Source organism: Drosophila takahashii, chromosome 2R, assembly GCF_030179915.1.
Source record: "Drosophila takahashii strain IR98-3 E-12201 chromosome 2R, DtakHiC1v2, whole genome shotgun sequence".
Taxonomy (NCBI): domain Eukaryota; kingdom Metazoa; phylum Arthropoda; class Insecta; order Diptera; family Drosophilidae; genus Drosophila; species Drosophila takahashii.
The window spans coordinates 21,637,258-21,665,062 of NC_091679.1; the positions used below are offsets into that span (position 1 = coordinate 21,637,258).

At 35.8% G+C, this 27,805-nt stretch overlaps 1 protein-coding gene across 14 annotated transcripts; it reads right to left on the reverse strand.

Annotated features, from left to right (window-relative positions):
* Positions 1 to 7,305: 7,305 nt before the first annotated feature.
* sei (seizure) lies at positions 7,306 to 17,606 on the reverse strand. Of its 14 annotated transcripts, XM_044392810.2 has the most exons (16): positions 17,363 to 17,587; positions 16,057 to 16,937; positions 15,758 to 16,001; positions 15,636 to 15,706; positions 15,461 to 15,571; positions 15,250 to 15,404; positions 9,361 to 9,481; positions 9,186 to 9,306; positions 9,071 to 9,119; positions 8,939 to 9,008; positions 8,825 to 8,879; positions 8,637 to 8,772; positions 8,441 to 8,583; positions 8,164 to 8,357; positions 7,583 to 7,677; positions 7,306 to 7,529 (listed from the first exon to the last, which is right to left on the reverse strand). In XM_044392810.2, exons 2-16 carry the CDS (start codon positions 16,927 to 16,929, stop codon positions 7,391 to 7,393), a joined length of 2,577 nt encoding a protein of 858 aa, XP_044248745.1. In that variant the 5' UTR covers positions 16,930 to 16,937; positions 17,363 to 17,587; the 3' UTR covers positions 7,306 to 7,390. The 14 variants fall into 14 exon arrangements, 11 of the variants coding, with proteins under 11 accessions (XP_044248745.1, XP_070069841.1, XP_070069839.1 ...); XM_070213740.1 differs by lacking the exon at positions 17,363 to 17,587 and adding an exon at positions 17,600 to 17,606 and having other exon boundaries at positions 9,186 to 9,481; XM_070213738.1 differs by having other exon boundaries at positions 9,186 to 9,481.
* Positions 17,607 to 27,805: the final 10,199 nt, after the last annotated feature.

Genomic DNA, 27,805 nt, shown 5'->3' on the forward strand with positions numbered 1-27,805 from the left:
TAATAATAATTTAAGAGTAAGTCTTGAAAAAGACTTAATCTAATACTATTGTTAAAAAATCTACGTTAAAGGAGCAGAGCGAAAAAAATTAATTACGTTAAAAATTTGCAAAAGTGAAAAATATGAAAAATAAGTAATAATAATCTAAGAGTAAGTCTTGAAAAAGACTTAATCTTATATTATTATTAACAAAATCTACGTTAAAAGGGGTACTTAGCAGCGAGTGCAGCAACCAGCCCAGCAGCAAGCAACGGCAGCGACGTCGGCAGCAAATCGGCAGAAGCAGCAACAACTCGCGAAAAAATGTACGTTAATTTTAAGCAAAGAGAAATGAGTTTAATGAGTTTACGTTAATTTGCTTGCAAGTAGAAATGGGTTTGGGTTTACGTTAAGATAAATTCGCTTTAGAATCGGCAAAACTGGGAAAATTGGCAAAAATCGCAATCGACAGACGGGGAATAGATCACATACGATGGTTAGTCGTAACCTAAAGCGAGAGCAGAATAGTTTGCAGCTCTGCAAAGTTCCTAACCGCCAATTTGCTTGCACGGATTCCCGCCCTTTTTGCTAACAGCGAACCGTGCCTTCTAGAACTTTTCATTCTGCCTAGCACATCTTCCGTCTCTCTCTAGCGCAGGTGAATGCACTTGTGAGAAACGAATAAGAGCAAAAAGAGACAAAATGCGCGCCCCATTTCAAATGATTTCGATTTTGCATTAGCATAATGTGAATTAGAGTGACCACAGGAAAAAAGGACAAAAAGTTCAAATTATCAATTTGAATTCGGCGATCTTTTAGAGCTGGCAGCTTTCCAGCACGAGCATCAGCACCAGCACTGTCTTAGCGCATCAGCTTTTGTCCTCCACCAGCAGATTTGTTTATGTTTATGTTTTTGAGTGCAATAAATGGACAAGAAATACAAACATACTTATATTGGCTTAACACATACATTCTTAAAGCGTATTATGTTTATTAAAGTCTAAGAGTTTGCTTAACACGAGTAACGGGTATAGTAAATAGCTTTGTTTGAAATGAGTTATATTTGCCGGGCATTTGCAATTGTGTACATATGTAAATATGAATGCTTACAGGATCATTCAAAAAAATTTATTTTTTTTTTGTAATAAAAATAAAAAAAAATTTAAGTACGTTTCGTTCTTAGAGTAAGAACAGCGGTCTTAAAAATCCGTTCTTAAAATAATACCATAAATTCTTATAATGATACTTAACGGTATAAAGCTATTTTTATACATTTTTCAAATCGGACCATTCATTAAAAAGTTATACGCAATCAAAATTGTTTATATACCTATCTCCCCCGCAATCCCTTTAGCTCAGTTAGGTTTATTAAATAGTCGGGACACCAACCCGAGTACAGCGTTCGCACTCCCTTTAGCTGAGTGACGGGTATTAGATAGTCGGGACACCAACCCGACTAGTTCTAGTTCTTCTAGCTGTTACATCATTTTGCACGAGTACAATATACCATTTTACTCTACGAGTAACGTATATAAAAAATTGCCATAAAATTGACAAATTTTCCTAAAATCTCGAAAGTACTTTTTTTGAACATAGATTTTTTTCTTAAAAGAAGAAAGGAAATTTTTTTTTATTTAAATATAATGCATACATATTTATTTTACTATTTTATTTCCTCAACAAGACAAAGAAAAGAAAATAAGATTAAATCACTAATAGAAAATAAGAAAGATAAAAAAAAGTATTAATATTTTCTAAACAAGAAGAAGAAACAAAAAAGATAAAAATAGCATTATAAATATTTCCTAAACAAAAAAGAGAAAAGAAAACAAAAAAAGAAAAAAATAACATTATTAAATTATTAAAATTATTAATATTTATATTAAGTATTTAATATATTATTATAAATATTTACTTACTTACTGTTTACTAGTTTACAAAATTATATTCTTGGAGTGCTTCCCAGCAATTGATGGCAAATTGGACTTTAGTTAAATTTAATGAAAAAGATGATGATTAAAAAAAACAAATCATTATTCTAAATTTAAGAAAAATTTTTTTCCTAGATTCAAGAAAACAATGTCTAAAATTCAGAACATTTTCTAAAATTATTGAGTGTTGTGAATCTAAAATTTAACGATGCCTTTGTTGCCGCAGTTTCTTGTCCGGCTATAAAACTGAAATTTTTAAATGGACCGATAAAAAACTAAAAGCCATGTTTTTGAGACAAGCAAGCAAGCAAGTCAAGCAAGCAATGCCACCAAAATCCTTTCAAAGCCCAATAAGTTTCCCTTTTTTAATTTTAGAGATGTAAATGACGGTAAATTGTTTGCACAGATTTATAACTTGTATTTCTTCAAAAGATCTAACATTTCAAGGATCCCCGGTAAGCGAAGAATTTGACCGATATTTAATTGACCGGGATGAAGAGATTGAAAGCTTGAGCAAATACCCATCCATTAGAGTCACTTTTTATACCCTTGTAGAGGGTATTATAATTTCAGTCAGATGTTTGCAACGCAGTGAAGGAGACGTTTTTGACCACATAAAGTATATATATTCTTGATCAGCACCAATAGCCGAGTCTATCTAGCCATGTCCGTCTGTCCGTTTTAAAGCTATCGCGATGAAACTTTCCCGAAAGTCTTCTTTTTATTGCAGGTAGAACATATGTCGGAGCGAGCCGGATCGGACCACTATATCTTAAGGCTCCCATAGGAATATTCAAACAAATATAAGAAAATTTATTGTAACTTTGTAGGAAGTAGGCGTTTTGATTCTTGACTACTTAAAAACAAAATTTAAAAAATAAATTGAAACGCTGAATCTGGAATCCCTGGAACTGCACCGAGTAAGCATTCTTTAATCTACAAGGATATATAAGCTTCGGCTAGCCGAAGGTAGCTTCCCTTCTTGTTTTTAAATACAATACCCCGTTGCCTTTCCTTGGCCCAGTAGAGCGCCTCTTCAGCTATGCAGGAATGGTCAATGGCAAGAAGACAAAATTTATTAAGTAGATATTTTGAAAAATTAGTCATTTTAAAAGCAAACAAAATTTTTTAAAACTTCTGCGTTGTACGTCAGAAAAGTGGTCCTAGCCAGGGCCTACACATCCCCTCAGTAAGAGAGCCAATCAGATATTTATTTATTGTTTCTATTCCAGCGCTACAAGCTGTCGCATACCTATAATTTAAGGCGCTAGTCACAATACAATTTAAATATATAATTAAAAATATAATCGCAATATTTAAAAAATATTCAAGACAAACCTTTACTAAAATGTCAGCAGGTAAGCACATATATTTATTGTATTTAAATAAAATTATAAATAATGCATAAAATCATAGCGCATAACGAAGGTAGCCAGAGGTGGAAATGGACAGAGGAGACAACAAACTATCTCATCGAGCTCTGGTTTGAGAACCTTGATGGATTCCGCAGAGCTCACAAGAACTCACACATACACCGGGACATGGCCGCCAAACAATCCCAACTCGGTGCGACTAGCAAGGGCCTAAAAATTAAGATGGATAACCTAATGCGAAAATACAAGCAAGGATCCTAAAATCTCAAGGTGTCGGATATTTATTTATTATTTAGAATAGAGAAGAACGCGATAAAATCGGTCCCAGTAATACCGTCAAGCTGGCCACTATACAACCAAATTGACCGCATTTTGTCGGTCTCTCATGTGGTGAACTTTGACGAGCTAATTTCGGAAAGCAGTGGTAAATATTCGGAAAGTGGTTTGTAAAACTTAACGCTGCGATTTTTGTTTAAAAAAAATTTAAAATTTCCATTTTTAAGGTCTTTTCAGTTTAAGCTCTAAATGCATTGTGATTGTATGTCTCTCCAAATGGGAAAAAGAAACGTAAACGTGATACATCGTATAAAAAGGCAAAATACAATCCTGTTATCGACTAATCGAAAACTATATGACGCCATTTTTATGCCGGGATATTGCAGTATTTTTAATAGTAATTTAATTTGCAGTAATTTAATAATAGCCTCTTCCCATAGAGTCCATCCGTGTGAAACTGTTGGCATTTTTGACAAATGTGAAACTCGTGTTTCCACTGAGCTCCATCCACCATTCACCATCCAACATTTACATTTACATTTTTTTACGAAGTGGAGAATATATTCTGAGTCTTTGCTGCAAACATTGATGTTTTTGTACGCAGAACAGCTTATATTTTATTATTATATAAATAATTTAACAATAGCCAAAAAGCAATGAGCCTAAGCAGAAGAAATTTTTTAAATCGGACCATTCGTTAAAAAGTTACGGCGGATCAAAGTTTTTATCTCCATCTTCTTCGCACTCCCTTTAGCTGAGTAACGGGTATCTGATAGTCGGGGCACCCTACTATAGCGTTCTCTCTTGTTTTGAATTTCGAATTAAATTTTTTAAAAATCGGAACACTATATATCTGCCAAAGAAACGGTCAGAAAATTAAATGGAAATTAAAAGGAAAAAATTATATATTTGTTGATTTTTTTACATTCTTTTCTTCTCTGGGATTTATCTTCTCACTAATATTTCAAAATTTCGAAGCTTACTATAGCTTCCATGCACAGAGAGACCCTTTTCAACCCTTTTTGCACCCAAAATGTTTTGCCTTAGAATGGGAGCTTAAAATGGTTATTTTTATTGTTAAAATGTAAATATTTTTCTGTATTTGTCTTGTATCACTATGGACGGCAGTCCATGTAGTGACGAAGCGCACCAGGAGAGTGTGCGAAGGCGACTACTATTATATAGCCGCAAAATTGAAAATCTGCTGTGATAGTCCGATCGTAATGAGTAATACACCAATCGAAAGGTATTGCAAAAACTTAAAGGATTGCATACCAAGACTTTAAGAAAATCAATTGGCTTGGGAGAGAGAGCAGTGAAAGTGAAAAAGTGAAAATTTCGAATTTTGGAGCTGTTGGGGCCGGTGGGGATAAAAGCCCCCTCGCAATGTTTTAGTTGTATTCCTATTGAAAATACCCGTCGAATGAGGGGTCATATGATAAAATCCAACGCTCCGTTCAAAAGTTATAGCCAAAATAAGATTTTCTTCTTCTTCCCAAAATGAAAATTTAATTCTGTTTGTCAGTTTGTCCAAAATATGTTTTTTAAGTTCTGAAAATTTGATATGACGTTCATCACATCGATATAAAAAACTTTTGTTCTACCACTTTTGGAAAAACCCGCTAGTTTAGCGGGAAAACAGCTATAAATAGCTAAAATTCGGAAAGCCGTAACTTCTATACTACTAAAGCTACAGACTTGTGCTGCATCTCGTTTGAAAGGTTGTTTTAAATGCTATAAACGCCTTCTATATGTAATTTGTGTAAATGTAATATTTAAAAAGATATGAACAAACGAAAATTTGTTTAAACTTTTTTTTTAGCTTTTTTTTAATTTTCTCAAAAACGGCTCTAACGATTTTCCTTACAACTTTAAACTGTATAGCCCTTGAGATTCCTTAAATTTTGGTATACATCATGTTTATGTAAAAAATCGCGTTTAAAAGTTATTCAGAAACAAAAATAGCCACTTTTGCCAGCTCAGAACAACTAACGCTTCCTGACTGTTTAATTTTGTGCGTGGGTATCCAAACTGTATTTTAGGCTCATAGAATCATTTCAATTGTTTTAAAGGAGTTCCAAATAGGAAACTTTTGTTTTACGACTTTTGGAAAAACCCGCTGCTTTAGCGGAAAAAAAGCTAGAAATAGCTAAATTTCGTTAGATTGTAAGTTCTACACTACTGAAGCTACAGACATGTGCTATACCTCGTTTAAAAGGTATTTTGAAATACTTAAACGCCTTTTTGACTTAATTTGTTTAAATACAATGGTTTACAAATTATGATTGACCAATTTAAATTTAAATGTATATACTAGCTCCTATGAGAGCAAATATAAACAAACAAAAACTTCTGATATCAAATAAAAACACCTCTTAACGAGGTAAAAAACTAGTGACGATCGCACCTTCAACATACAAAAGTTCTGATATCAACATTTGTGACGAAAAATTATTACACTCGTCATTAAATACACTTTCTAAGATTTTCTCATTCGGCACGCTGCAATAGAAAATGCCTATGAAGGTAAAAAGGCTAAAATAGTATGCTAGGGCGGGCCGAATGAGAAAATATTAGAAAGTGTATTTAATGACGAGTGTAATAATTTTTCGTCACAAATGTTGATATCAGAACTTTTGTATGTTGAAGGTGCGATCGTCACTAGTTTTTTACCTCGTTAAGAGGTGTTTTTATTTGATTTTTTCTTAAACTTAGATAAGAAAAGTTACAACAACAAACTTTCGAAACACAGGGCGGCAACAGTACTACTATTTTGACAACAGCTGTATACTTTTATGTTGTTATGTTGATAAAAAATGTATCTTTTAAAAAACTTTAACATCAAAACAAACCATGAATCCGTTTGCCTCTGAGACCTCCTGAAAATGGGCCAATTTCAGCAATTTTCGAACTTTGAGTAGAGTAGAGTAAATGGGTATATTGAATTCGTTCAAAAGTATGTAACAGCTAGTAGGCGTTTCTGACCCCATAAAGTATACATATATGTATATTCTTAATCAGGATCACTAGCCGAGTCGATCTAGCCATGTCTGTCTGTCCGTCTGTCTGTCTGTATGAACGCTGAGATCTCGAAAAGTACTAAAGTGGCTATGATGGTGCCCTCTTCGTTGGTGCTTGAAGCAGACGTCCAGCAGAGTGGCTCCTCCGCCCGCCTGCAGGCCGGCAATATCCTTAAGATCTATCCAACCTGCGCCCAGTTTATCGGCGTCACTGAGGGGCAGGCTCAGCACCCGCGTGTCGCCCTGGTCTACGATGTGAAAGGATTGCGTGGGCTCGATCTTGACGATAATCGTCTGGTTGGCCAGGATCTGGGCAGAGGCGCACTGCCCAGCAAGCTGGCCATGTTCTCCTCCTCCTCGTCGGCGGCCTCCAGCTCGCTGAGCTCCTGCTCGATTTGCAGACCGCGGACGGGGGGTTGGACTAACGTCCAGTTTGGGATTTCCTACACATATTCTTGGGCTTCCTACGCAGCGCAAGTTTATTTTATCAAGGTGCCACGCCCCCTCTAACGCCTACAAACCTCAAAAAGCCGTGGCGCCAACAGTTTTGTGTACAAACAGTACCAATTTCGTGCCATAGATGGCGCCGTCGCCGCGTGTTCAATACTCCTGCTGGTGCTGGAAAAAAGCTGGTCACTCTAATTTGGAATGTGTGAATGCAAAATGTAAATTATTTGAAATGGGGTGCGCGAAAAACATACAAGAAGGCATATTTATATTAAAGTTGTTAAGCTGTTGTTGTTGTTTATTAACAAGTCAATCAAAGTCGGCGAAGGCAAGTGGATGTTTTCATTTAAAATGTTTATCAGTATTAATTATTATTTTCAAATAAGTCTAAATGATAGTTCGCGATTTCGTTTTCTATAAAAATATTAAGGTCACGGGAGTTATCATTCTTCACTTTATGAACAGAAGTATTAACATTTTGTTTTTTATAACGCAGTCCAACTCTGAAAAGAAGGAGATATAAAAATTGCTTTCCCGCAATAGGGCAATAGCTTACATTCTTATAGAGGGTATGTCCGGTGAACTCCTTATTTTATCGGAAGACTTTGCCCTTAAGAAGCGATGCTTGATATCAACTCCAGAATGTTCGTCCTAAAAATGCAGATGATTTAAAGAGCATTCAGTTGTAAACTAAGGGCCGGTTTCTCGAGTCCCTGTCAAAGTCCCTGATAGCTATCTGTTCGAAAAACTTAAATACCAGATAAACTGTTCGTAAAAGCATTTCGGCTTTCTCGACTGCTTTAATTTATCTGAACGAGAAACAATTACAGAGTGCTGTTAACGCACAGAATTGTGCTGTGAAGGGTAAAAAATGGCGTGCTTCGATTATTTCATCAGCTGTTTGTGTATAATTTAAAGGAAAAGTCAGCTGTGATTTCGTTTCATCTTCATAGTTGGCTTTGGGAAATCAGCTGTCATTCTATCGAGCCGAAAACGCTTAACAGGGACTCCGAGTCCCTGTCAAAGTTAGCTCTCACATTTATGCTCGAGAAAGCCAAAATGCCTTAGCAGGGACTTTATGTGTTCGAGAAATGTTAGCCGGCACTCGAGAAACCGGCCCTAAATCGATTTACTTACATCTCTCATATTGTAGGTTATTACAAGGTTGTTGACGAAGCTTTCAAGAAATTCAGGATAAGCATCCAGTACATCGAGCAAGTCGTCTCTGTGCAACTTATGGATATCGCAATATGTTAGTGCTCTAACCACTCCATTTGATTTTCCAAGCGTTGGATATATACACGGATTTTCTCCGAATATGTCGTTTTTACCTAAAGAAAGAATAAAACAAGAAATAACAAAAATAGTTTATTTCCAATTCATGAGTTGGTGTAAACTTATAAAATAAACCTACCTAATACAACAATCATATTGCCACCTCTTTGAATTTCTATAGAGCCCCTGGCTATAAAAAATAATGAGGTAAGGACATCTCCTCTATGAACTAGAATATCACCAGGTGGCGCATGGGTAGTTTTAAATTTAAGGGAAAAAGCTCTGAAAATTAAATTTACGCTAAATTTTGTTTTTCTAGTTTCATTTAGGCTCACCTTAGGCAACCAGGACTTGCTTCCGAAAAAGCTGCGCATGTTGTTAACAACTTTCTGTTTAAGTGCAGGCAAATGTCGGCTTGTAGGCACTCGGGAAACCCTTTTAGCAACGAGCTCATATCTATCCCATTGGTATCTTCAAAATTAAAAAGTTAACAATAAGTACAGAGAAAGATTTATAATATTACAGGTCCATGCGTGCTGAAAATATTCTTCCAGTCTTTGCCTGAGCGGGTTTGGTATCTGTTGAGAAGGTAAGGGCTTAAGTATGTACTGTTAAAAGTGCTTTTTATATGTGATACCTGGTGGAATCGAATAAACTCCCGAACACGTAACATTTGAGTATGATATCTTGCAGTTCCTGAGTACAGCCTTTGTATTAATATTATTCATAATGTATTAATTAATATTATATTATCGTATTGGAATTATACCTTTGTATGATCGCCGATACATTTCCAAAAATACTTGCATACATAAGAGCTTAAAAGAGAAACGTAATATAGTATTAAATATACCAACATGTATTGGAGAGCAGATTTCGCATACATCCAACAAGCATTACGCAAATGGTGAAGGCTTTTTCAGCATCAGTATTCGGTGCCACATTTCCAAATCCAACGGATGTGAGCGAGGTAAATGTAAAATATAAAGCTGTTATGTATCGCGACTGGAAAAAATTATTTCTAACCATAACGTTTACTTTAGCAAAATTAAATTTTACCTTTATAGAGGGTCCACCAGTTCGGTTGTCAAAATAGGGTTCTTGAATATCATAGGCCAAAGAATTCAGCCAACCGATGTTTTTCGCGGCGATAGATTTTTCTGCATTTCCAATCGCATACCTAAATTAAAGTTTGGCAGATTTCAAAACATCGACTATAGCGTTCTTTCTTGTTTCCTCAGAATACATACTTGTGCAAATTCGGATTCGCAAAACAAGATGTAATGCAAAAGTCGAGTGTCTCGACTGTAAGATACCCGTTAGACTTTTATTTATTTTAAAAATTAATGTTTTTTATAAGGACTTTTTATCTCAAGCAAACCTTATCTGAAAGTGCTCAGCTTGTTGCAAAAATGCTGGTTAGCGTATGGGAGAGCAAGGAAATTCGAGTACGTCCTTTGACGAATAACACTGCTTAACAAGATAAGACAAACGGACATGGCTTAATCGACTCTCCTGGTGATGCTGATCAAGAATATATATACTTTATATGGTCGGAAATCATTCCTTTGAAAACTTTTTACTGCAATTATATAATTATAGACTACGAAAACAAACTAAAGTAAAAATCTAGGTTTCGACTTGGCATCTAAACTTGTTATAAAACCCTAGCAAGTGTTTTTTTGGCCACGATACACTCTTAAGAGAGTCACCCCATATTCCTTCTTTTAAAAATATCTAAATAGCTTTTTATCCACATATTCTGCATATAGTTTGGGGGCGATAAATGAAAAAAAAAATTTGTTTGATTCTGTGGTGCGACTCCCTTAACTATTGGAACTTATATGACCAAGAAATATCATTTTTCTTTAGCCGTTTGTAAAGGTGACAAGGTTACCTTTATGTTTAGACTCAAATAATAATGACAAGTCTACGCCATCTATATGAAATCAAATAAAAACACCTCTTAACGAGGTAAAAAAGTAGTGACGATCGCACCTTCAACATACAAAAGTTCTGATATCAACATTTGTGACGAAAAATTATCACAGTCGTCATAAAATACACTTTCTAAAACTTTATCATTCGGCCCGCCCTAGCAAACTATTCCAGCCTTTTTCTTCTTCACTCTTCACATGCTTTTTTTATTCTTTGATATCAGAAGTTTTTGTTTGTTTACTTTTGCACTCATAGGAGCTAATATATACATTTAAATTTAAATTTTAAATCTTTTGTATTTAAACGAATTAAGTTAAAAAGGCGTTTAAATTCAAATTAACTGATTCCATTACCCTAAAATACAGTTTTGATACGCACATACTAAATTCAATGCTTAGGCAGCGTAAGTTGTTGATATATACCAAAATTTAGGGAATCTCAAGGGCTATACAGTTTGAAGTTTCAAAGAAAATCGTTAGAGCCGTTTAAAAAAAAAAAAAATATAAAAAAAGCTAAAAAAAGTTTAAAAAATTTTGTTTTGCGTATATCTTTTTAAAAATTTTATTTACACAAATTTACACAGATATAGAAGGCGCTTGAAGCATTTTAAAATACCTTTCAAACGAGATACAGCACAAGTCTGTAGCTTCAATAGCTTAGAAGGTACGGCCATCCGTATTTTAGCTATTTATAGCTACTTTCCCGCTAAGCTAGCGGGTTAGTGGTAGAAGAAGTGGTAGAACTAATGTTTCTTATATCGAGCTTTTGAACATCATATCAAATTTTCAGGACTTTAAAACCATGTTTTGGTACACACACACAAACTGAGAAATATTTTCCTGTTTTTAAAGGCAAATGGCCTAAAAATTAGACAAATTAAAAAAAAATCGTGTTTGAGCATGCTTAACTAAATTTGGGAAGCATGTATTTCAACCGTGTATATTCTGGGAACTGTTGTTTTTGTAAACTGGTGTAACAGACAAATGGCAAAAGAAAGAATTGAAAAAAAATCAAATCGAATTTAGGGGCACTTGGGGGTTGTTTGCTATTCTAATTTGTAGCTCACACGCGGCACCCAATTATTTCCGAATTAATTTGATTTTTTTTAGATTGTTTGGTCTCAATGTTGCTCAACATGACCAACGACCAACAAATCAAGCAGTACTACAGTTTGGTAACAGTACCAGGCGTCCAGTTGCACCCACGGCAGATAATAAGTGCTGATCAGCATATTCTACAGAGTCAATGTCAACGGTTGACTCGATGTCTCACTGACCCGCCAAGCGGTCAGCACATTCTGCAGTGTCAGCCGATCCAACTACGCTAACCGCTGCCATAGTCAAAACATACTGACCTACTCCAGAATACAACCCATTCCACTAGTCTTTACACTTAACTTCCTCATTTCCAAGTAGTATATAACCATGTACCAAGCTCACAATAAATCAGTTATCAACACATCTTATAACTCCGCGGTCTTCCTTTCTGCCCTCTGGGAAGAGGACTCGTATACAAACTTATATTGATCCACAAGCCACGCTTGGGATCAAACATAGATTTTTATGACAATTGGTTCTGAGTGAATTTTCCTACTCACCGTATTATTGGTCCACAATTATATAGGTTTAAATCAGTGGTGGCCAGCAGAAGCAGCACAAATACAGGGAAAGAACGCATTGCGTTTGTGTGAGTGGGAGCACGAATCTGCCCACCGGGAAAGTGAGAAGGTGGTTCTTTGTGTGTTGAAAATCCTGTTCCGTTTAGCAGAAAGTGTTGGAAATCCTGTATCTTTCAGCTGGCGACGGTGTAGGGAAAATGTGAATTCCCTTGGAAAACCACATAAAAACCTCATTTCCCCGTTACTTTTTGTGTCACCCCCGTGTATTTTGAAAGCAGAGACGGAAGAAATGTAAGGGGTAAATGAGGTTTTGTCCCTTCCGCTTGTATGGGGAAACCTCATGAAAATATCATATTTTCCAGAGGAATGTTCCCGCTGGGTATGTGGAGCTGCGTTAAGGGGGGCCCGACCTATACAGCACAGCCGTTAGAACTGAAAAATCATGTTTGTAAACGAATTAGGGAAATAAATAAGAGGAGAAAAAACCACTAACTTTTGGTCACTGCGAGAAGCGAACCCACGACCTCTCGGTTTAGAGTCTAACGTCCAACCGCTGCACCACAGACCCATCCCGCAAGGCGACGTACAAACTCTGCACACATCTTATTTTCTGAAGGTCTACATTATAATTTGACTAAAGGCTGTTAGACCTTATATTTTTTTCCTGACGACTGTGACAATTAGGGCCGTTTTCTTGCTTGCAAACACAAAGTATGCTTCTAGCTCAGAATTCCCATACGTTTTTAAGGTTTGAAGACTACTTTAATTTAAAATTCGGACGAAAAAATGTGCTTAGTATTATAACTTAAAAAAAAAAAACACAAAAATCAAGTTGAATCACACAGGGGTCGAACTCACAACCCCACGACCTTAGTCCTCATATAGCAAAGATGAAAGCACAAGTGATTAGACCGATGGGCGACCGAATTCAAATCGCCCTTGTATTTAGAAAAATTTTAGAAAAAAATTAGGGCTATTCGCCGCTCGAATAAGAAAAGGTCAAAACGATGCAAATCCAAATAAATCACCCTAAATATTAGAAAATAGAATAATTAACCCTAAAAAGATTTTTTGTGGTGACCTGCCTTGGATTTATGGCATTTATTTTTGACGTGAAAATAGAACATTTTTCTCAGTTTGAAGGCAAACTTTTTTTTAGGGCGATTTTCTAAAATTTAGAAAATTACTTTTATAAGTGTGTTTATATATATTGTATAAAGTCTATATATTATTGATCAGAATCACTAACCGAGTCGATCCGTCTGTCTGTCCGTGTAAACGCTGAGATCTCAGCAAGCATAAGAGCTAGAAAGTTGGGGTTTTGGATTTAAATACCTTAGCATCCCATTCAGCGGAATAAGATGCAGATGTGCCACGCCCTCTCTAACGCCCACTAACCGCGAAAAACTGTTTTAAAGCTAGACTGAAAATGTAAACTGTAAACTGACTCTGCTTTTGTACCCATCCATTTTTTTTGGTGTGATTAATGGATTGCGCTGAAACTGATTTCTAGTTAAAGGCTAAGGGTTTAACCATAAATTAAAAAAAAAAAATCGAGAATTTGTTGTACCTTTGCAAACTTTTTTGACATTATCCCGTGCATCCTTTTTTTAGGTTGGAAAAACTGGCCCAGAATAGGCAAAAAAAAATTTTAAAGTATGCCAAAATATTTAAACGATACCATAGACAATAATGGCTAGCATTTCAAATGTCAAATTTAGTTTATTTCCTAAATAATTTTTTTGATTTTTAGTACAAAAAGCGAAAACCGAATATTAATGTGGCCCCAATATTCGGCTTTTCTTTCGTTTATGCATGTTTCTCAGTTAAATTTTAAAAAAAGTAATAACATATATATATCTATGAAAAGGTAATAAAATAAGCTTTATTTCTGCATTATTTGATTTTTTGTTTTATTAGTTTCAAACTTTTTATTCACGTTTGAAGTTGACAAAAAAAAAAACCGAATATTAATGTGACTCACTGTATGTACTACCTGCAATAGAAAGAAGACTTTCGGGAAAGTTTTATCGCGATAGCTTTAAAACTGAGAGACTAGTTCGCATAGAAACGGACAGACGGACAGACGGACATGGCTAGATAGACTCGGCTATTAGTGCTGATCAAGAATATATATACTTTATGTGGTCGGAAACGTCTCCTTCACTGCGTTGCAAACATCTGACTGAAATTATAATACCCTCTACAAGGGTATAAATATATGAACAATTGAAAACGCAACAAAAATTTTAGCCCACACTGTGGATTTGAGACTATGTATCAAACGTTTCGAAACATCGGAGTAGGCAAAGGGGCTACTGTGTATAATATTGTAGAGCAATTCAGTTTGTCTGTGCTGGGGTTAAAAATTAAGAATATTGATCCAGCAGATGTTGTAAGAAAATATTCTAAGAAGCATCAAAAATCGCGCAGCTCTCAATTGGTGTTGCATTCTTATGTACATCAATAGAAATTTACGCCACTTCAGCGCTGCTCGATTTCTGTGCATCCCCAGACTATAAATCTATCATGTAGAAATATACTTAAGCTCTATGTAAGGAGTTGATAACGGCAGCCAATGAAAATATGGACGAGGAAAATTTCAATGAAATTGAAGATGAACATATTTTTGCTGATTATCGGCCTGTGGTGACGTATAATAATAAGTTTAGCGCTACCTAAACTTAGAGGTGAATAACTGTGAAGACTTTGACCTCCTAGCATGGTGGAAAAACAATGAGAACTACATATGTCCCATCTTTGTACAAGTTTTCAAGAGAAAAGTTATGTAGAAAAACTCCATACCTTTAAGTAGCGCTGCTTCATAGAGAGTTTTTTCAAGACCCAGAAAATTTCTCTCCGAAAAAAGAAGTGCTATAGGATCAACCTTAGTTGATGAAATAATGTTTTTAAATAGCAACTACAAATTTAATTAACTATTGTTCTCATTAATATATTCACTTTAAATTACTTGAAGTCCCATAGAAAACGTTGTTTTTACTTGTGCAGTTGTTTATAAAATAAATTTACGATATTTTCAAATTGGTTCAGACTTTTGGTTAAAAAATTAAAAAATGATTTTATTATTCACATACTGCTTAATTGTTTCGAGATGTTTCGTCTATAATGTTTCGAAACATTGAAATTTTGAAACTTCGAATCATACGAATCATACGAATTACCAAAACATATGAAACAGTCTGTGACAGAATGATCCTAACACTGTTGAATCATGCAGGGCTCTAGTATACACCAACTATCGTTTGACATAAAAAAGATTGCCACGCCCTGCTAAAGTGGTTTAGCTGAGCGAAGGGTTTCTAATAGTCGAGGCACTTCTCCCTTGGTTTTGTTTGGTTTCTTCTTTGACTATATATTAAGGTTTTATTTACCATATGCAGGCCAACCAATGGGCAATCAAAATAAAGGTAGCCATCAATAATATAAGAACTGCAGCTCCATATTCTGAGTAACGATCTATTTTTCGGGCCACTCTAACTAGTCTTAAAAGGCGCGCTGTTTTTAAGAGTCCTATTAAGGTTGTTGTCTGGAATAACGAATTTCGCCATTAAAAAAGTTCAGAAAAGAGTAATCACAGCTTACCTCATCGGTATCACTACCAACTAGAAGCAAGTCGAATGGAACCGCTGCCACAAGATCGATTAAAAACCAGCCGCTTAAATAATGAACTGCTATTCGCCCTGGGTGGGATACCTATAATATAATATTATAAGTTTATAGCTTTTTGTTTTTCGAAATTGTGGGTTCATAGCATTACCACTTCATCCTGTGCGTTGACAAAAGTGGTTCGAAAGTTAATCAAGATATCGACAATAAAAGTAACGTCCACTAAAAATAGGAATTAATAAGTTAATTTACAATATAATGCATAATGCATACCAACTAAATCGATTATAACAATTGGGTCAGAATTGATATATTTGTTATTTCTACGCTGGTAATCCTGTTCTCCAAGCAAAAATGCCGCCACATACGGGGTAAAAATTGCAGTGTACATAACCAGAATTAATATCACCCAATCCCACACAGCTTTAAAAGGCGAATAATGCAATAGAGTCCACTTATGATAGTAGTTGTTCTGTAACTTCTGGTCTAGAAGAATGTTTCCTCCAAGGGAAGTGATCTGTTGTAAGAACTCTATAATTAACTATTAAGTGGTTTTATGATTAAGATATTACCATTTCGTTCGGATCTAGCATTTTTTGTTCAGTCTTCGATCCGAGAAGAGCTTCCTTGTCAAGCATATCGTCATATGAACTCCCCAATATGTTTTCGGTTGTTTTTTCGCTTTGATTGTATCTCAGGTTCTTAAACATGCATTCGTAAGAATTTCCCTTATGGGTTTGAAAAATATCGCTGTTATTTTTACGCGATGGATCAAATGAGCACAGTAAATCGCAATCCCTTCTAGCAGCTGTCTGATAGTTCTTAATGTATAGTTTCTTTTTATCACATTTGATGCATTTTTTCGACGTTTTGCTACCGTTATGCTTTTTGGATAGGCTTGATTTATGTTCGGTTGAGATATAATTCGGTTCGGTTTGATTTTCTCCCTTGTTGGACTTACCTCTTTTCAAACATTCCCTCTTATTATTGATTTTAAATAACAGAGGCGAAAAGAAGCAATCTCCAGTGTGCTTAGTGCTTTGTTTTTCCTTGGATTTTAGCTTGATTCTAAGTTCTGTTGTTTCTTCATCATTAATGGGTCTGGATCGCATGAACTTGTGATATACCAGATTGCTGTGGTCGGTTACACTTTTCGGAAATCTTGACAAACTCTCCTTTTTGTCGTCAAACATACTCGCGTTTATCAAAATATCTGAAACAAAAACCTGTTTCTTTTCAATCTTATTTAGGTTGCACATGAGAGAAAAGAGTTCTCTCTCCACAAATTTAGTGGATTTTGCAAGGCAATTTCGTTTGAATTCCTTTAAAGGCGGTTTCTTAGCTGTATCATTTATATTATTGTTCGACATGTAGAGCTCACATTGCTGCACTATTTTATCCAATTTTCGAATTTCGCTCAGTTCCACGCAAGATTTGTGCGACATTTTAAAATCTGCAAAGTATAAGAACAAAAAAGTTTTGCCAATTAAAATAAATCAATTGCGCAAGCTTAAAATTTGCATATTTCAAAGCGTTCAAAAACTGATTTGGATTTAATATGGAAACTTTATCAATTTTTCAAATTCTTTTCAAATATTACTTATATAATCCAGTATTTATTTCTCAAAATAAAAAAAACTGGTGTGACATGCACCTAAAGAAAACGTTATAAGTTTGTATATAAAAATAAGCTTACGATAATATGTATATTACCGCTAAACTTTGCTTTTCAGGTAATACACCTTTACGCTCTGTTTGGTTAAATTAACCAAATTATTTTATCAATACAATGTATCATTAGAAATCTAAAAACAACTGTTTATATTTTGGTCTGTTCTAGTTTTTTTTCTGAATTTTTAGGACATGCGCACTGTATACCTGTTATAGTTGTAAAACCACCGTGTATTTTGACAGTCGGTTACACAATTTTTGAATGAAAACAGAACAATTTAATTGATTTTTCGAGCAAAACCGCCCAATCAGAACTTGCCAGAAATAAACTTTTTCAAATATTACATCTCTTTTTCGTTAAAGGACGACCGAGGAAATATGTAAAATATGTGGTCGAGTGCCGCTGACAACATATGTGATAATCGTGGCTGTATTTTCACTTACCCTTAAATACTGCTGGCGTTAGAGTAACATTTAAGGCCTTGTTTACACTGCAGTCGTGTTATGGGGTTAACTCGTCACACTATGTGTGGTAACCTATCGAGTGAGCCAATAACCCGATTACTCCAAAAAACTGTTTACACTGGGTTAACTCCATTTATTGGGTGATGACCGCCCTTACTCACCCTGTTTTGGACCAGTAAAATACTAGTTGGGACAGGAAAATTAACTAGTTAAAGTTATGTCTATTTCCTTGTAACGAACTGGTCCATTTCTCATATGCTTGTCATCAGAAACAACTAGTTAATTTGTTACCAGTTTTGCCCTTGTTGCTGTTAACCAATTACAGCTGTTAAACCACACAAAATAAAATTTTTTTAACGAAAAAACTAAAAATGTAACTTTAAACCATCAAGGTTTTGAATTTCACTAGTACTTAACGATGCTTTACTTGACGCTCTCCTAGCCAATTAATAGACGCGGTCCGCAGAGGAATTCTGATATTTATTATGTGGTCAATAGAGCAACTAGTCAGTTTTTTAAAAAAGAGTGTTCAATTCCACACACCTTACAAGTTAGGTTCAAGTGAGTGGTCCTGGGTCACTTGGTTCACTTTATTACTCGTAAGGGAATACAAGAGATACAAGTCAAAGTGAGAGTGAGTGAGAGTGATAGAATTATTAAGTAGATTTAGGGCCGGTTTCTCGAGTCCCTGTCAGAGTCCCTGATAGCTATCTGTTTAAAAAACTTAAATACCAGATAAACAGTTCGTAAAAGCCAATCCGCTTGCTCGACTGCTTTAATTTATCTGAACGAGAAACAATTACAGAGTGCTGTTAACGCACAGAATTGTGCTGTAAAGCGCAAAAAATGGCGTGCTTCGATTATTTCATCAGCTGTTTGGGTATAATTCAAAGGAAAAGTCAGCTGTGATTTCGGTTCTTCTTCTTAGTTGGCTATGGGGCCTGATTTAGCTGTCATTCTATCGAGCCGAAAACGCTTAACAGGGACTCGCAAAAATCTGATTTTTTCCAATAACCTTCTTATGCCTTAATAACTCGCGGTCCTCAGAAGAATATCTAGTGCTTACCCATACAAATTCTTACAAACATATCTATCCCTCATTAAAGAAAACTCACTTGCATTTTCATGTCCCTCTCAAGATTTCGCGGTTCACGAAAGGAACCTTTCCTTCTAACATCCTACCGAAGTCCAAGTTCTTACAATGACAAATGCTTATAATAGTTCGTTTATTTACTGTGCAAGCATCAGATTGTCTGATAGGTGCAATTTTTATATACCCGTTACTGGTTGAGTAAAAGGGTATATTGTTAGTCTTTTTCTGTTCATAGGTCTGGATAGTGTGAGAGCAAGTCTGTTTTTGTGAGAGTCGAGTCTTATTCTGTAACGGGTGATAGTATCCCAGTTTTTTGCAATTGAAGACATGCTAAAATAAACGGTATTCTACCTAGTTTGGCAGAAGCTTTTTAAAGTTGCATTCAGTTCTGTGTTCTTTCCTGATTTTTTGAAGTACTTCACCAGTTTATTTGACTTGACCAAAAGTTCGAAAATTTTTTTTGAGTTTGCAATTGCTTTTTCCACAACATTGTTCAGCAAATGGTTTACATAATAAATATGCTCAATGCTCTGAAAAGCGCTGATCATGTTGGGTCCCCGGTCCGTTACGATAACAGCGTTATCTAAATCTAACTTAAATGTATTTAGCTGCTCGACCACTCTTGCTTTTAAATTAACGCCTACGAGATACATAAAATTTAGTTACTTTTATTTTAGGAAGTTATGGGCCGTTTTCTCGTCGGTCCTGCAAAGTAAAATTTAGCTAATGGAAGGATAAATTTATCCCGGTGACAAATCGGTTTTCGTTTTCTCGTCCATCATTTAAAACTCCAAATAAAAGGCGCACTAATTTGAGACTAGGTGGCAGCCCCACAACAGAAGAGTTAACTAATTGTCAAAAATTAATCGAAAAAACTATCGAAAAATACCTTAAAACAGTCATACTAACAGCTGATGATATAAACAAAATTTCAAACTAATAAAAAAACCATGTCGGCAGAAAGAAAGTTTCGCGGTAAAAATTATACCGATGAACAGGAGACAATTCTTGTAGAACCGGTGTCTTCGGAATCGCTACCAGGAGATTGAATTCTTACATGCGTGCAATCATAAATTGTTTTGAAAAAGACGCTATAGCCACGCCAACACCAAAACACCAAAAGCAAAAAAAAAATTTGTTTGCAGAACAAATAGCGCCGCTTTGTTGCAAGAGAACCCTTTTAACAAATTCTTTATCACTGTAATGTTCGAAGTAATTTCTTTGGTCTTGATATCTGCGCCGATAGGTCGCACTTCAGACAATTCGACGATATCCCACAGAGTAGTGGGCGAAAAGGATATTTTTACTTAGGGCCGGTTTCTTGAGTCCCTCTCAAAGTCCCTGATAGCTATCTGTCCAAAAAACTTAAGGGGGATTCCCTAAACTGTTGAATTGGTGAATTGTTGAATTTTGGTCAGCTGTTAATCATCTGTTCCATACAAAGTCAACTTTCAAAAATGTCAGCAATTCAACAGCCTCGGGGCTGTTGAAAATTTTGTTGAATTGCTGAAAAGCCAGAGTTGTCACCTTTTTTTTAAAGTCGTGGCAACTCTGTAACATTTTAGTATCACCAGTACGCATTATTTATTTTAAAATCAACTTAGAAAGCATATTTGTGGTTCTTTTTACCTTGGTAACACTTTTAGACAGTAACTAGCAATAATAAGTCAAATTTTACATGCTTTAAGTTCCGTGAAATTTTTCAACAAATAACAGCTGTTTGAAAATTCAACAGGAACCATTTTGGTTCGTTCCCTTAATTGATGAAATTTTTTGTTGAATTTTCACCAATTCAGCAATTCAACAGTTTAGGGAATCCCCCCTTTAGGAACAGATAAACTGTTCGTAAAAGCAAATCCGCTTTCTCGACTACTTTAATTTTTCTGAACGAGAAACAATTACAGAGTGCTGTTAACGCACAGAATTGTGCTGTAAAGCGCAAAAAATGGCGTGCTTTGAAAAGTCAGCTGTGATTTCGTTTCTTCTTCTTGGTTGGCTATGGGAAATCAGCTGTCATTCTATCGAGTCGAAAACGCTTAATAGGGACTCCGAGTCCCTGTCAAAGTTAGCTCCCACATTCATGCTCGAGAAAGCCAAAATGCCTTAGCAGGGCCTTTATCTGTTCGAGAAATGTTAGCCGGCACTCGAGAAACCGACCCTTAATTTGGCTGTAAGGAAGTTTCGTTTTTGTTCTATTGTGTTTGTTTTAGATTCTAGTAGTAAGTTGTTTACTGGTGTGGTTCGATAGGCTCCCAAGGCTGATCTTAGAGCTGCATTTATTATTGTTTTTAAACAGTTTAATTTCGATTTGGGAGAATACCCGTAAATAAGTAGACAAAAATCGATTTTTGAAATGAGGATAGATTTAGTAGTATTGATTAAAGTGGAGGTGTTACATTTATATTTAAGGGAAGAGAGATGTTTGATGATATTTAACGTTTTTGATAATTCTGTTTTTAAATTTGAAATATGGTTGGACCAGGTGTATTTGTTGTTAATAGTAAGTCCTAGTATTCTGAGTTGGTATTGGGAAAATTTGTGTCGCCTGTAAGGATACTGGCAGTACAGTTATGTTTTCTGCATATATGAAGAACTTGGCATTTTTCTTTTGATAGAATTGATCCAGAGTAATTACACCAGTCGTCTATTTGTGAAAACAGGGTTTGGAGGTTGGTGGTGGGGTTTTTTTGTTTATTGTGTTCGATTATAAGATGGAAGTCATCGGCGTATGCTGTTAGTTTTATTTCTTTGTGTATGGAGATGATATTGGAGAGAGTGTTGTAAGCTATAAGAAAGAGTATTACTGAGATTGGAGACCCCTGGGGGATGCCATTGTTGAGTGGGTAAAAGTTTAAAAGGTTGTTGCCGGATTTAATGATTATTTTTCTGTTCGTCATAAAGTAAAGTTGTGAACGTACTTTAATATGCGTTTGCCAATTTTCCATTCCTTCAGCTGGTTAATTACTGAGTGTATGCCCATTTTATCAAAGGCCTTGTTGAAATCAAGAGAGATGTATGTGATGTGTTTCTTGAGGGAGAGGGATCTTGTTGCTATGTGGTCTACTAAAAGTAGACTGTCTATAACAAATCTTCCCCTTCTAAATCCAATCTGATGGCTGTTGATTAGATTGTTATTTAAAACAAACCACCACAGTCTCTTCGCGATAATTTTATCAAGTGTTTTGGCAAGGCATGAATTTAGGGATATCGGAGGGTAAGATTTTAGATCTGTTTTGAGTTTTTGGGGTTTTAGTATAGGCAGTGCTAGGCTATGTTTGTAGGCTTGGGGGATTGAGGAATCTAGGATTGAGTTAAAATGGTTAAGGACTCTATGTTTGAATAATATAGGGGAGTTGTTGATCATATTGTAAGAGATGCGATCTAAGCCTGGAGATTTGCCTTTTAGGGAGTTAAGTGCGCTGCTGAATTCTATGAACGAAATGTCCTTTTCTATTTCGAGTGCAGAATTGGAGGGTTGGTAGTCTATCGTGTGGTTTAAGAGAGATTTGTTAGTGCGAAAAGTTGTTGAAAAGTTACTGTCGTCGGCTTCTTTGGACCAGGCTAGTCCAAAAGAGTTAGCAATTTCACTTTGGGATGTTCTGGGGGTGGGGAAAGAAGGGTCGTTAGTGCAATGTATATGCTTTGTGGGGTAAAAGCCGCAAAGCCGTCTGATGTTGGACCATATTCTAGCTGAAGATGAGAAGGGACTAATATCGTAAGTGAAATTGAAGGTAAAGATGCGTTTGGCATCTCTACCTTCAATTTGACTTTTGTCGTTAAATAAGATGTAATCTGAACGGTCTAGGAATTTGGCAATAATATTGCCTCTGGTATTAGGGCTAGGAGAGCCCCAGTAGGGGTGCCAGCTATTAAAGTCTCCGAGGACTAGCGTGGGTGTGTTGTCGAAGCAGAGGACGTTTTCTAAGTTAGTTCTGTTAAAGGGCTTGGTTGGAGAAATGTAGGCTGATAATATGTTTAGTTTAAGTTTAGTATCTATTGAGACTCCCGTTGCTTCGAAGTCTTGGGTGATTGAGATTCGTTTTCGAGATATTGAGTTATGTATCAGGAGTTCTGCGCCCCCGTAGGAGTTGGTGCAGCATTGTTGGTAGAGTGTGTAGTTAATCAGAATGGGTAATGAGTTAAAGTTGGCTATGTGTGTTTCTTGTAGGGCAAGAATTCGGGGGTTGAAGGTCTTGATCAGGGATTGGAGTTCGATGTAGTTATTTCTATATCCATGTATGTTCCATAGAATAATTTTAAGCATTAGAATGTAAGGGGTAGGTGTATTACTTAGTACTAGTTTGAGTGATTAGTTTTTAACATTCAATAACAACAATAAACTAAAAAAGAAAAACTATTTTAAGCTCTTCTTCAGAGCTGTTGCGATTGGCTAATCTGCTTAATTCGTTTGCTAATTTTGATGTGGTTATGGGCTTTGATTTATCTGCTTTGACTTTAGCCTTGAGAGATAGTTTGGAAATTACAATTGCTTTATCTTTAGTTTGGCTTCTAAGCTTACGATCGGATTCAAGAGTTGTATTTTTGGGGCGTGTAGCAGTGACTTCTGTGGAGGTTTCAGTATCCATATCTTCGATGCCGGGGTTGGTTGTTTGCCTGATAAGTTTGGACGAAGTGCTGGGTAGGGGATTGATGATGTCGCTGTAGGTCCTTATTTCACGGTTGGTGTTAGTGTTGGTGCCTTCGGTGCTGGCAGTCTTTGGAACTTTGTTTTCTGTGATTGCAGGTTTTTGGATGGAAGCTATCTTGGAGTACGGGGTAGATTGGTGGGTGTAACCCATGTGATAAATTCTTGTAGCGGTTTTAAAGTCAACTTTTTGTAGTGTTTTTATTGTAATGATTTCTTTTGGTTTAATAAAAGCTGGGCATGCTTTATCTAATGGACTGTGGTCGTATTATTATGTCATATTTGCAATTTATGCAAAACTTGGGTTTGTCGCATTCAGAGTCGTCTATAGTGTGTATTTCCCCTGAGCAGTTGTTGCAGGCTTTGGTTGGGGTCTTGCAGGCTTTCGTAGGGTGTCCAAACCTGTGGCAGTTGCGGCATTTTAATGGGCGTGGAATATGAGGACGAACTCTTACTCTTTCCCATCCTATCATTATGGTATCCTGGAGAGACGTTGAGACAATTACAAGTCCAGATTCTTGGAGAACGTTGTACTTTTTTATACCCTTGTAGAGTGTATATAATTTCAGTCAGATGTTTGCAACGCAGTGAAGGAGACGTTTCCGACCACATAAAGTATATATATTCTTGATCAGGACCAATAGCCGAGTCTATCTAGCCATGTCCGTCTGTCCGTCTGTCTGTCCGTCTGTCCGTTTCTATGCGAACTAGTCTCTCAGTTTTAAAGCTATCGCGATGAAACTTTCCCGAAAGTCTTCTTTCTATTGCAGGTAGTACATATGTCGGAGCGAGCTGGATCGGACCACTATATCTTAAGGCTTCCATAGGAATATTCAAGCAAATATAAGAAAATTCATTGTAACTTTGTAGGAAGTAGGCGTTTTGATTCTTGACTACTTAAAAACAAAATTGAAATAGAAACGCTGAATCTGGAATCCCTGGAATTGCACCGAGTGAGCATTACTTTATCTGCAAGGGTATATGAGTCAAAATCTGCCAAGTGGGCCACCCCTGTTCCGAAGGTCCGATATTCATCGAACTTTTTTACTTTTCCGGTTCACAACGAAAATATAAGAACTTCATTTGAACGGTTTTGCGAAATTTTGAGTTTTACCGGAGTTATAGGGGTCAAAACATGGCATTTTTGACACTTTTTCGAAAAAGTTGCACTCAGTCATTAATTCATAACTTCGGAACGGTTAAAAATAAATCAACATTTTTTGTTAGTTTTTATTTTTTTCAGTGTTCTTCACCAGCTATAGAGTTTAAAACCATTTGAAAATGAAGTTTGATTCATTACGAAAAAGATCCAAAAAAAAAAAGAGTGGCCCGGCCAAAGGTTTTTCGCAATATCGATTTGAAGAAGGGCGCACAGCGGTTTTCCATACAAAAACGGCTTGCTCGTGAAAATTGGCTGGTCAACACATGCCGTTGCGCGCGTAGCGTCAGCCGACTGAAGATGTCAATGAGGCACTTCTTGTCGTTTTGTATGGGAATCCGCTGTGCGCCCTTCTTCAATTCAATATTGCGAAAAACCTTTGGCCGGGCCACTCTTTTTTTTTTTTTGATCTTTTTCGTAATGAATCAAACTTTATTTTCAAATGGTTTTAAACTCTATAGCTGGTGAAGAACACTGAAAAAAATAAAAACTAAAAAAAAATGTTGATTTATTTTTAAGAAAAATAAATTTTATTTTTTTTTTACATTTTTTTTATGGAATGCCATAATAATTCTTGAGCGATTAGTGAAAACATCATAAAGATATATCTTACCGTTCCGAAGTTATGAATTAATGACTGAGTGCAACTTTTTCGAAAAAGTGTCAAAAATGCCATGTTTTGACCCCTATAACTCCGGTAAAACTCAAAATTTCGCAAAACCGTTCAAATGAAGTTCTTATATTTTCGTTGTGAACCGGAAAAGTAAAAAAGTTCGATGAAAATCGGACCTTCGGAACAGGGGTGGCCCACTTGGCAGATTTTGACTCATATAAGCTTCGGCTGGCCGAAGGTAGCTTCCTTTCTTGTTTATAGTAAAGCACTCAAAATCATAGAAAAGGCTACTTTATTTTTATAGCAAAACACGTAACTTTGAAATTTCATTACAAGAGAGCCATGGTAGTCTATATTTCTTCATGTAAATTCTTAAGAATTCGCGGTTCGTTGAGGATAATTTTTTCGCGAATTTTGAGGGTGAGGATCGTAAACTAGAGTATTACCTAAAAAAGAAAAGATAACAAAAAAGATAAAAATAAAATTATTAATATTTATATTAGGTATTTTATATATTACACTGTGCAGCATTTTAGTGCTTTTTAAATTTACCTCGATGGATGCTATATTTTTGGATTCCTTACGAATTCCCAAATTAAACTGCGTTTTCCAAAAAGTTCCCCGACGCAAGGTTTCTTAGCAAAAGGACCTCAAATTTCGAAAAATGCTGAAATTGGCCAACTTTCCTGAGCTCTCATGGTTTAATGGTTTATTAAAAGATACACTCTTTATCTTTCAAACCCCATACTTCGAATAATTTTGGGATTTTTTTTTAAGGCAGAAATAAATTCCAGAAAACAAAGTCAAACAAGAAAGGAAGCTAGCTTCGGCCAGCCGAAGCTTATATACCCTTGCAGATAATTCCTATTAATTTACAAATCGCAAAAATTTGAATTTTCCTATTATTTTTCATTAATTTTGCGTTCGTTTCAATGGCAGCTATATGATATAGTAGTTCGATTTTGATAAAATTAAAATCGAAATTCGAAAATATTTGAAAAGAGTTATATCCCAGAGTAGAAGAGAATACAATAAAAACCAACGAAGCAATAATTTATTTCCTATATGATATATGATATAGTCGTCCGATTTTGAAAAAATTTTATTCGAAATTCAGACTTATATAAAAAATGGCATTTCCAAAAGTAGGATGTTATAGGTTCAAAAACAAGATATAATTTTTTTACATTTTTTTTCCCGAATGTTCCTATGAGAGCTATATGATATAGTTGTCCGATCCGGCTCGTTCCGACTTATATACTACCTGCAATAGAATGAAGACTTTTGTGAAAGTTCTATCCCGATAACTGAGAGACTAGTTTGCGTAGAAACGGACGGACAGACGGACGGACAGACGGACGGACAGACGGACATGGCTAGATCGACTCGTCTAGTGATGCTGATCAAGAATATGTATACTTTATGGGGTCGGAAACGTCTCCTTCACTGCGATGCAAACTTCTGACTGAAATCATAATACCCTCTGCAAGGGTATAAAAACTTAAAATAGTGACTAAATCGACTCGGCTAGTGACCCTGATCAAGAATATATATACTTTACAGGGTCGGAAACGCTTCCTTCTCCCTGTTACATACTTTTGCACGAATACAATATACCCTTTTAGTTTACGAGTAACGGGTATAAAAATGTAACCGCAATTTTGATTTCATCGAAATAAGCTAAAATTTATTTTACTTTCTCTGGCTTAGCTCGCGTTTACCTATTATAGCGACTTAAAGTTTTAAATACTAAATTTATTTGTAACGGCCATATCCTGTGAACCGATTCAAATTTCACTATCAAGGGTTCATTAATTATGTAGCTATGAACCCTTTAGTAATAAAAACTGTAATAAAAAAAAAAAAGTGTTGACTCACACAGGAATCGAACCCACGACCTGTATTTTCAAACAGCAAAGCTGAAAGTGCAAGTGCTTAGACCGCTGCGCTACCCATTCTAACTCACTTGGGTTGACCTGCCAACTACATTTGGGTTTCTCTGGTTTACCTTTTACCTTTTAAAGTTTTACATACAAAATTTATTTGTAACGGCCATATCTTGTGAATTTCACTATCAGTCTTCAGTCTTCACTATCAAGTCTTCAGTGATTATGTAGCTATGAACCCAAGGAACTAAATTGACAAATGACTCTTGCGCACTTAGAACCTAGTGCACCTAGCGCCTTAAAAAACAAATTTGCCTAATTTTTCGATTTTTATTGCGCTAGGTGTACGTCTTCGCAAGAGTCATTTGTCAATTTAGTTCCTTGGGTTCATAGCTACATAATCACTGAAGACTTGATAGTAAAATTTTAATCGGTTCACAAGATATGGCCGTTACAAATAAATTTTGTATGTAAAACGTTAACTCGCTATAATAGGTAAACGCGAGCTAAGCCAGAGAAACCCAAATGGGTTTTAGCTTATTTCGATGAGTTCTTTCCGCCAATGAAATCAGAATTGCGGTTACATTTTATAACCCTAAAAATGTTGCACAGTGTAATAAATACAAATTAATAAAATATAAAGAATGTAATATAAAAATTTCAATTTTTCTGAAAAATTACTTTTCGGATCAAGAGTGGAACATTCTTGAAATCGAGAAGAACGTATTCTTGTGTGCTTGACTCTTAATAATGAAATCAAGAAGAATCGTTCTTGAAATCAAGGAGAGT

Bases quoted from the DNA above. Each gene is read 5' to 3' on its own strand.
- sei (XM_070213740.1), bottom strand. From the start codon at position 16,929: ATGTCGCACAAATCTTGCGTGGAACTGAGCGAAATTCGAAAATTGGAT. The intron at 15,707-15,757 runs GTATGCATTATG...TCCTATTTTTAG, and splicing joins TGTTATAATCGATTTAGTTG to TGGACGTTACTTTTATTGTC. The intron at 8,584-8,636 runs GTGAGCCTAAAT...TTTAATTTTCAG, and splicing joins GCAAGTCCTGGTTGCCTAAG to AGCTTTTTCCCTTAAATTTA.